This window comes from Helianthus annuus, chromosome 8 (genome assembly GCF_002127325.2).
Source record: "Helianthus annuus cultivar XRQ/B chromosome 8, HanXRQr2.0-SUNRISE, whole genome shotgun sequence".
Lineage (NCBI taxonomy): Eukaryota > Viridiplantae > Streptophyta > Magnoliopsida > Asterales > Asteraceae > Helianthus > Helianthus annuus.
The window spans coordinates 110,674,773-110,685,789 of record NC_035440.2 but is presented as its reverse complement, the minus strand read 5'-3'; the positions used below and the strand labels follow the sequence as shown (position 1 = coordinate 110,685,789).

General features: G+C 33.3%; 1 protein-coding gene across 1 annotated transcript; it reads left to right on the top strand.

The window, feature by feature from the left end:
* Positions 1–8,596: 8,596 nt before the first annotated feature.
* On the top strand, positions 8,597–9,937 carry LOC110871447 (amino acid transporter AVT6E). The gene has a single exon (XM_022120195.2). The coding sequence runs from the start codon at positions 8,597–8,599 to the stop codon at positions 9,935–9,937; it is 1,341 nt and encodes a 446-aa protein (XP_021975887.1).
* Positions 9,938–11,017: the final 1,080 nt, after the last annotated feature.

The window sequence follows — 11,017 nt, the reverse complement described above, 5'->3', positions numbered from 1 at the left end:
TTGACTTTTTGAACACAATAATTGTATCATTGGATTAACACACATGTAAGAAAATAAATAAATTTTAGAAAATGGAAATTTGGTGATTGTCGTGAGTGACGTTGGTCTAGCATGAATGGAAAAGGTAACATCTTTTGAATGATGTAAATAGAATACTAACTTTATGTTTAGTATAACGCTACCTTCTATTTTATTTAATATATATATATATATACACATTTAAATAATGTTTATATACTTTATAGGTTTATATATGTATATAATGTAAACTAAAAATTTATTTTATGCAGGATACATGTAAAATTTTAACCCTATAACATAATTTAAAGAAAGTATATATTCAAAATATTATTATATTAGTGTAATCATATATAAATAGTCATGTTTTTATTCTCTATCATTTAGAATATTATATTTAATAAAAGAAATATTTTTTAAAAGATGCGTCTGATTATCAGTACATATAAAAGAGATTAGATAATTAATTTTTAGAAGTAAAAGACATTACAAAATGAAAATCTCTTTTCTTACCCGACTTAAATTAATAATTTAGTATTTATTTATCTATTTCTCCTGGCACGTTAAATTTTTCTAAACGTTCTAGTTATTGTTTCATTTTCAAGCTAGAATTAAAATGGATGCCCCACATAAAAATAATTGACTCAAATGTGTGTTTAATACATTTGTCATTTATATAGCTTTATTTCAAATTACGATATTATAAAATCTTTTTACTATAGTCTGATATATATATATATATATATATATATATATATATATATATATATATATATATATATATATATATATATATATATATATATATATATATATATATATATATATATATATATATATATATATATTCTTGTTACCCAATTAGAATTAGTTTTAGAAGCATCAAACTTTGTATTACTTACTATAATACTTCTTTGAATAAATATATAATATACCATAAATTAAGAGTTAAGTTTCTAATATTTTAAACCAATATGGTTCAACCCACTACTTAAAAATGAAATTGTTCCCATAAGTCTAGAAAGTTCATATTTTGATTAATTTATTTTATTTCTTTAAACCTTATATTTATCCTTTAATTCCAAAATATTTTATTCAATAAATTTAACAGAAGTTTATTTCAATACTACTTTTATAAAAGGGTAAATAAAGTTATGGGAATAAGCTTGATGATTGGTACCATCAGATATATAGTTGTATTTTTTTTATTTAAAGATATTACAAAATAATTTAGTATTATATGTGTGTGTATATATATATTACGTAAATTTTAAAATAAACAAGAAATTTGAAATTGTATGTTTCTAAATAATAAATATCCACATATATGCATATATATATAATAGAATTTCTTAGTGGTATACACAATATAATAATCAAATATACTTTGTATATAAACATAAGAAAAAAATATCACTGGTGATTCATATGAAAACATGAAGTCATATAAAAATAAATCATAAAACGTGTTATGTTTTGAAAATATCAGTTGTCTCAAAAAACATTCCTTGCAACGAAATCTAATGTTATGTAAGCATACTCATCACATGGAACCTAACCATAGAATCAATGAAGACAATGATATTTTTGTCAAAACTCCATTTTCTAAACAAAAGAAAGTCACAACCATAATAATATTTATGCAAAGTAAAGGAGTTAAGATATTGATATTTACTAATAACACCCAGTATAGTATTTAGACTTGAACATAAGAAAAATGCCTAAGTATAAGCTCCGAGATAAGCTAATTACTTGCGTAGATAAAATGTGATGGATATTGGTATGTCGTGAGGATAATAACTAGAAGAGTGCAAGTATGATAAATAAGCGATAACACCTGGCCACTGTTATTTCTTATTTATCAGTACTACACGGTTCTAGAATATGATCCATCATGAAAATACTAATTTCCTTATTTCTTGATGCAAGCCATAAAAAATGATGTACTTCTAAAATCATGATTTGAGAAAAGCCTATTTATGGGAAATACATTGATAATTACCTCTCCGGCAAGACTGGGTATGGTGTAGTAGACTCTCCAGCTTGTTCGGGTAAGATGGGGGTACCTTTCCGGCGAGACCGTGTAAGATGGGGTATATGTTAATGGAATTCTCTAAATAGTCCCATGACCTGTTTTTGGAAATATGAATCTGTTAAATACATTGACCTTATGAATGGTGTGTATATTACAAGTATGTGAAATATATGATTATATAGATATGTATATCTATAAGGAAATCCAAAAACCATAATTATTGACAATTAGGGATAAATCACGAACAGGTGTGTGTCAATGATAATTTTAGATTCATTTCTCAGGAATCTCTCGTATTCCGATATCAAACACTATTTCGTTTGATCATCCGTCTCGTAACTCGTGCGACAAGATAAACGACGGGAACCCTATAAGTTGGGACGCCAACCAAAGTATAAGAATTCCCCTTGCGTTACCTTAAATTATTGACGCATTAGGAAACCTGTAACTAAAAGTTGTGCTAGGACACAAAACATCTAAAAACTTACGCTAAATTTTACCCTCATTAAGAACTCTTGAGAAGATAAGAATCTCAAAACATAGATAATAGTTCTAGTCAAAGTAAAGTGGAATTCAAATCAAGGACCAAAATATACTTAGGAACTAGGGTCAGTGACAAACTAAAAGTATTTATCAATATTTCAGTGAATCTCGAGGACGAGATTTAAAACAAGGTGGGGAGGATGTAAAATTTCCAAAATTTTTATTTATAAAATTTAAAATAAAGTATGTAAAAACTAATCTTAATAAACGGGTAGAATACGGGTAAGTTGACTGTTTGAATTATGAGGTATCTAGACGAACATAGGAACCGTTAAAAAAAATTATAATAATAAAAATATTTTATAATTAACCTTACTCCGTTTTTAATGAAACTTAGGTCAAAATGTAGATAACAATATTCTCCTTCTAATGACATATTCATCGTTTTATAAAACGTCATATTTTAGAAGTTATAAGCGATAAATAAGTGAAGCAGCTGAATTAATTATAATAATAAAATAATAATAAAAATAAACATATGAATTCAAAATTAGAAAGCGTACGTGGCCAAATAAACATATGAATTGAATTTTGGCTGGTACGTGTATCTTCAAGAGATTAGATGGAATCTTTGATAAGTTGCCAACAAAGTTTCTACCTCCAACTATAAATATAGAAGATTACTGAACAATTCAAGATGCTAATTTCTTACTATATTCAAGATGCTCATTTCTTGCTATGGCTTCTCTCTCGACAACTTTCCCTCTCTATTCTTCTATTTTTATTTTTTATTTTCATCAATAATAATAATAAAGCCCTGCCCCGTTTTAAGTGTTGTAACCCCTGACCACTGAATCAATACCTTGACCGATTGATTTAGGACCCACCAACGCATGTCAAGGCTCTGCCCGACTAAGTACGTTGGGGTTCTGTCTCGGATATATTGATAAAGTTGAATTGGATTATTATACTTAACACGAGTACATTATATATTTTATTAAATAGTATAACAAACCTCCTAAAACACCCTGACACCTCTACACATCCTAAAATATACCCCGTATACAAGAAACGACCCTAAAATACCTTTGTATTTATAAAAATCAAATAAAAACAAATATTAGAGTCGCTCGCGGGCCGCGATCCAGTTCTCTGGGTCTGTCACGGGGTGCGAGGACCCTTGCTTGCCGGACACTGCATTGCGCCACGTGTCACCACGTGTCCAAGCTATACTCGATGACTTGCGAAGCCTATATCCTAGCCTAAGGCTCTCGTGGGCCGCGAAGGAGGAAGGGGTGGGCGTCGCGGGGCGCGAGCCGCCTCTCGTCCAGCCTATAAAAGGCAGCGATCACCCTTATTTGTTTCCGTTCAATTCTTTTTCTCTCTCAAAGCTATAGTGCGAATATTATCGGGAATAATACCCCTAAAAAGCGAAGCTCTGCCTCGTTGTAAGTATTTTAACCCTCAGTTACGTATTAGTTACTCTGCCCGATTGATCTAGAGCTCCGTAACGCATGTCAAGGCTCTGCCTGACTCAGTCGTTGGAGTTCTGTCTCGGGGGTATGGCTAATGTAATTTGGGTTATCTTACTAACAAGTGTGCATTGTCAAAATTTAATAAATAATAACCAGGAGAAGCAACAGGAAGCTATAATATTACCAGGAAGCCTGTAGAAATACCTAAGTCTACAAATGTGAGTAATCTCCTTTTTGTAAACTGTTTTTACAAAACCTCAATTGTTTTAATTTATATTTAACAGTGATTGAGTATTTGTATTCTACAATTATCATCGGTATGTTGGTGTTTTGTATACAAAATTTGTTACTACACTGTGAGTAGTAACATGACCACAAGTCGGGTTGACAATACCGTGGGTGGTAATTAAAGTAGAAAAATAAACAAATGTAATTGCGAGATCGCCCTTAATGCTGTACAATGATAAAACCTGTTTTGATTAAACTGGGATTCACTCACCAGTATTTCTTGCTGATAAAATGTTTTTATAACGCGTTTCAGGTAACTTAGTGTAAAGTTAATAGAAGCCAGCTCGAGAGCACTGAAGGCTTAGAAAAGTGGCTATAAAAGTTAACTAAATAAAAAGGAGATTTTGTTTTCAATAATTAGGGTTTATCCCTATATTTTGTATTGTAAATAAAACATGGGTTTTATCCTACTTGTTTATTATAAAAATATGGTGTTTTAAACTCTGATAAATATTTCCTAACTACGGTCCTGTTGAAAGTTTTCCGCTGCATATTTAATAAACACCGATACCATCTGACTGGCTCGCAGCTCCCGCTCCCAGGGTGGGGTCGGGGGCTGTGACACTGCCTCTCTCTAATGTCACTCGCCGCTAATCCAAGAAGCTTCTGAACATCTCTATCAAACATAACAAAAGAAACACTACCACTCTCATCCTGCACCCGGACTTGCACCTTGAACCTGAAATATACACAAATGAGTAAGTAAACTGCAAAACTATATTCAAATATCAGTCTTAGAATGTTACTTATATAAATATAACGTTAAATAATTATCATTGCATACTTTATGGTGATCGATGTACATTCACTATGACATTTGGGACAAACCAAAGAAGTCGCAAACAATCGAACAATATCATCTGAAACATTTTCAACATTCTGCAAGTATTCACTTTTACCCATCACCTTCTTGAAACACTTACGACAGGCAGCATAAAACCAACCATACTCTTCTTGCACAATCTTAATTGTCGCAACCACAACACAAGACATTTCCTGTAAAAACAATATATGAACTTGTAATATCTAGTTTAACAAACATGCAGGTGACAAACTAAACAAATAACCAAACTATATAAAAAGATGTGAAACCTTTTCTATCTCACTAGTCTCATCAACATGTTTCTTCACACCTTTAGTTACAAATTCTTAATGCAATGGAAAAACACTCTAAGACGATAGTACTGTTTGAGAAGTAGAACCACTCCCTTGTCCAAACTTCAGTATAAGTCTTTTGAATACCACAAATGATTAGAATTAGTATACAAATAACATAAAACCAAGAATTTGACTTGAACATCTATATACAATAGAAATTACATTGACAAATTACCTCTTCCTTAGCTCATTAACTTCATCAATTTCTTTATTCAGAAAAATTCGTGTTGCAAACTTATCACTTTGAACAGTATATTCACCTACATGCAAAAGTATATAGATATTTAATGTATACCTATCTTTATATTGCCAGAAATAAACAGTATAGTTATGATTTGCAGAAAGTAACAAAAATACCTTTCCATTCCTTACACTTTTCATGTTGTATAACAGCCATCACATGCTCATGAGGTGGGATTTTAGAAATGAAGTCCTTAATTTGCAGAGTATAATCATTCCACACAGTACACCGCAAAACCTTACCCCTACATGAAAAGAATATTCATATGACGATATACTAAAGACTAATTTATGACCATTTCTTTACAAATCTCTAATATCAAAACCAAATTGAATGAATAAAAACACAAAATCAAAGGAAAGTTATGACATTTATTAAAGTAGTAAATGAGCCATAAATTAACTAACATATTCACTAAGAATAAACTGTTGATCTCATTTATTACCATGATTCAGCATTAGATACAAACACTATAGATCTCATTTATTACCATTACCATGATCCCACATTAAATACCAACATTCTTCATCTTATTTATTAACATCATTAAATATAAACAATGATCTGTACATGATTGCACATGTAAACAACAACTTACTCCAAGTCTTCAATATCGAAAGAGGTTGATCAAAGATTTCAAGATCTCCACAATAAACCACAGATCCAACAACATCTATATGATCACATTATATAATAATATAGGTAAAACTCTCTAGTATTATACAAGCAAGACATGATTACAAAAATATACACTACCAACACTCAAAGAGTTTAACGCCTCTCCTTGAAGAATATATTCCTAAGCTCTGAAGTTGAAACCATACTCAGCACCTTGCTAATCTCTCACAGGAGTAACAGTTGTGCATCTATAAAAGTTGATTTTATAAGGCTGCACTACTACTTTATATAAATCTTTATTCTCACCAACACCAAATTTCGACAGAATCACAACAGCATCTTCTTGAAGCTATCCATCAAAAACAGGTATCAGATGACTCTTAATACCTGCTTGAATCTTAGCACCCTGAAGAACATTTAAAGAAAGTATCTTCTTAGCATACACCACTACATCCTCTAATAAAACGGAAAAGCAGAGATACAAATTACCTTTTCATCAATGAAGATGAGATCCATCTTGTAACCCTGATTCCATTTTTGAATAATTCTCGCTTTCATGTTCCACATATCTTTCCCAGGATTCAATTCGTTAACAAAACTAAGATTGTTACTGTCAACTGATATTGACATGCTTTTAATTCGGAATTCAGATCGTGATTAAATTTCAAATTTCAAAATCAGAGAAGATGAAAGCATGGCGAAATATGAAGAGGGAAATGAAAAGAAAAGGCTTATATAAGAAGGATGATTGATAGAAGTTTCTGAGTGACATGCATTAATTGCTAATTACTTATTCCCTTGCATTTTTGAATTTGAATTTCCCGGTAATTAGCCTTAAACATCTGCTGATCTAAAAGCATTACGGAAGATAACAACAACTGCTGCTAAGTATTAAAGTAAAGTCACATATAAATGAACAGGTGTTTACCCTGGCAGAGGTTTAGACCGAATTTTAAATGATTTTATATATTAGGCTTTATGATGCAGTAATGACATAAGAAAAGCATTGTTGGACAGCCTCTCTGGCTGACACATCAGCTTTTCTTATGTCACTCAGATTTCTCATTTTATAGAAAGTATAGATAGATAAATTAATAAGTCAAACCCGAGACCGAAAAACTACTCAGAAATAAAGTTCAAAATGAACAAAGCTTAAGGGTGTCCGGAGTGGGGGCGGTAAACCCACTCGGCACCGAACTCCATCCACCGCCATCACTTTTGCCGATCCATTGTTTACCGAAATGTGCACATTTTCGGTGAGGGTTCACCGACTCGGTGAAGGGAGGGAAAGGGGAAGAGAGAGGGTGTATGGTGGGGTTCATTTATTCTCAACCAATCACACATTTTTTTTAAATAGTTTACCTAAACCCCAAATGTTTAACCACCGCCAATGTTTTTTAGCATTAGGTAAACAATTGACATGCGCTATGTTATTCGGTGATTTGAGAGTTTACCTATTCCAAATGTTTAACCACTCCTAATCTAATAAGTTAAACAAGCTGAGCTCAATGATTGAAAGATAATTACATTTCTTGAACTAGGTGTATAATGAGTACTTATGTGTAAAACAAAGAAAATTTTGCAGCTATGATGAAGAAACAACGGAACACCTATTTCTTTCTTGTAGTATTTATGCTATTATATGGCATAAGATTAGCATATGGTGCCGGATTCCTAATATCTTTGCTTTCTCGTTTAAAGATTTACTGGAGATTCACAAGACAAGCAGGTTGGGGCCGAAGGAAAAGAAGGTTCTGCAGGGTATCATCATCATTGCGTGTTGGTGTCTCTGGAAGGTCAGAAACAAAAAGGTTTTCTCAGGCCCTCGGGTTAATGCAGAAGATATTTTCAGTGAGATTAGATCTGTGGTTTTTTTGTTTAAACATAGGTCTTCATGTCGGTCCATCTTGTGGAACGATTAGTGTAAATTTATAATTATGTAGTGGTGTCGATTTTATTGTTTTGTCCATTGAGAAAGTGGGCTATAAGGATCTTATGGGTTCAGTTAAGTAGAATAGCATGGGCTGGATAGCCCAAATAGATATTAGTTAGTCAACTATCAAAACTCAACTGTACGTCTGTCAAAATTTCGTTAACTCTCCATTATTTACTCTTGTCAACTATCAAAACTCGACTGTACGTCTGTCAAAATTTGGTTAACTCTCCGTTATCTACTCTCCCCTTAGCACAAGCTTTTTCATCGGATCACTTGTCTCAAAGTTGATGTTGTTGGACAATATTATTTGTAGATAATTAGATTCATATTCACATCAAATAACCATGGCAGTTAAACAAGAGCCCTCAGCTCATGGCAAGAAGAATGCTGATAATGATGATCACAACAATAACCTTGATTATTATTCGAAAGGATCGAATAACGAAGGGGTCTACAGCGCGGTATTTAACTTAACCACAACGATAATCGGGGCTGGAATCATGGCATTACCCGCCACAATGAAAGTTCTTGGCTTGATCGCCGGACTTGTTATGATCATCTTGATGGGTGTTATAACGGAAGTCAGCGTCGAGTTGCTCCTTCGGTTTACCGTTCAATGCAAAGCCACATCATACGGGGAGGTTGTCCGACAAGCATTAGGTTCACCTGGAAGAATCTTGGCTGAAATTTTTATAGTTGTGAACAATGCTGGTATTTTGGTGGTTTATATGATTATTATAGGTGATGTATTCTCGGGTTCGGAAGAACATGTTGGAGTTTTTCATCAATGGTTTGGTAACGGGATTTGGGACGATAGAAGACTCGTCATGTTGATTGTGTTAATCGTGTTTCTTGCGCCACTTTGCGCGTTAGACAAGATTGAATCATTGAGTATGTCATCAGCTGTTTCTGTGGTTCTCGCAGTTCTTTTCGTGGTAATCGCTTGTCTAGTGGCGTCTATCATGTTAATTAAAGGTAAACTCGCGGCTCCTAGACTAATGCCTGATTTTAGTTCGACAAAAGCGATTCTCGATCTTCTGGTTGTGATCCCTATCATGTCGAATGCGTACGTTTGTCACTTTAATATTCAACCGATTTACAACGAACTCAAAGGGCGTTCGCCTAAAAAAATGAACAAAGTTGGCAGGATAACGACCGTTATTTGTGTTACAGTTTATGCGCTCACCGCGCTCTCGGGTTATCTTCTATTTGGGGAAAACACGGAAGCCGATGTGCTTACGAATTTCGATAAACCTCTCGCTATTCGTTTTAGTGCGGTTTTAAATTACATTATTCGCGTGGGTTACATTTTTCACTTGATTCTCGTTTTTCCCGTGATTCACTTCTCGTTAAGGCAAAACGTCGATGCATTGGCTTTTAGTGGCGTGGCGCCACTAAGCGAGAGCAAGAATAGGTGTTTAGGGTTAACGTGTGCGATTTTGGGGGTTATATTTTTGGCATCGGTCATGATCCCAAGCATATGGACTGCTTTTAAGTTTACGGGTGCAACCACGGCTGTGTCGTTAGGGTTCATTTTCCCAGCTCTTATCGCGCTACGGTTGAGCGGCAAAGGAGGGCCTGGTCTTACTAGTGGAGAGAAATTGTTGTCATGGATGATGTTGATCCTAGCGATCACGGTTAGCATCGTTGGAGTACTTGGAAACGTTTATGGTTTGTCAGTCTGAATGAAAAAGTAAGTTTTGTAGCATTGTTTGGGTGTGTGACACAATGGAAGAAAAGACAAACATGTGATATGAACAAGTAAGATTGTATTCAAAGGACAAAAGCCAAGTGTTGAAATAAACCCCAAGGAAGGAAGCATGAATACATTTTCAAATGATTTCGTGTCATTTCATTTTAATAATGTAAGACTCGTGTCAATCCGCGTGTTGCAGCGAAGTCGATGATTTAGAGCGTTGTACTCGTTTTTCGTTTGGTTATCAATTGTTTTGATTTTTGTTAGGTTCTGAATTACTTAAAATAATTATTAATAACACCTAGTGCATCGCGGCCATTATTATCATTTATCTAATATTGATCATTGGCTTAATTACCCCTATATTGTTAATTGGTAAATATTTGATGGGCGTATTTACCCTTAGTAGATAAACATATGGTTTCCCTTTGGGTGTATATAAATAGAGATTACTAAAGAGGGTTTTATGGTTAGACAAACACAATAACGTCATTACTCTCTAAATTCGTCTCATCTCTCTCTCATAACCATGTTCATAAAGAATAGTAGAATACCTAAACCCATCAGAATTATACATCCTAATCCCAGCAGAAGGTGCTGATCATGGATGATAATTGTTATATTTCATTACTAGGTTAGTTCCCATCGTGTTAAACGGTTTGAACAATTTAAACTATTTAATAAATATTTCTTGTAAATGCACACCAAAGAGGGAGACATTTATATACCAAATTGACATAAATCTATATATATATATACATATAGAGGAGGAGTTGGGTAGAAAGTGGTATTTTCCTAGAAAGTCTAGGAAGCAATAAGAATGTGACACATGGCATGGAAGGATTTTCCTAGAAAGTCTAGGAAGCAATAAGAATGTGACACATGGCATGGAAGGATTTTAACTAAAAGGGCACTTGTGTAATTTGACATTTTATTTTATTTTTGGAATTTTATCTCTCATTAACCAACAATGCATAATTATGGAAACTGTTTCTCCATGATTTTCTCAATGGTGGTTTTCGAAACATAGTAAGATGTGAACAGCAAGCAAAAAACGAATCATGTCCGT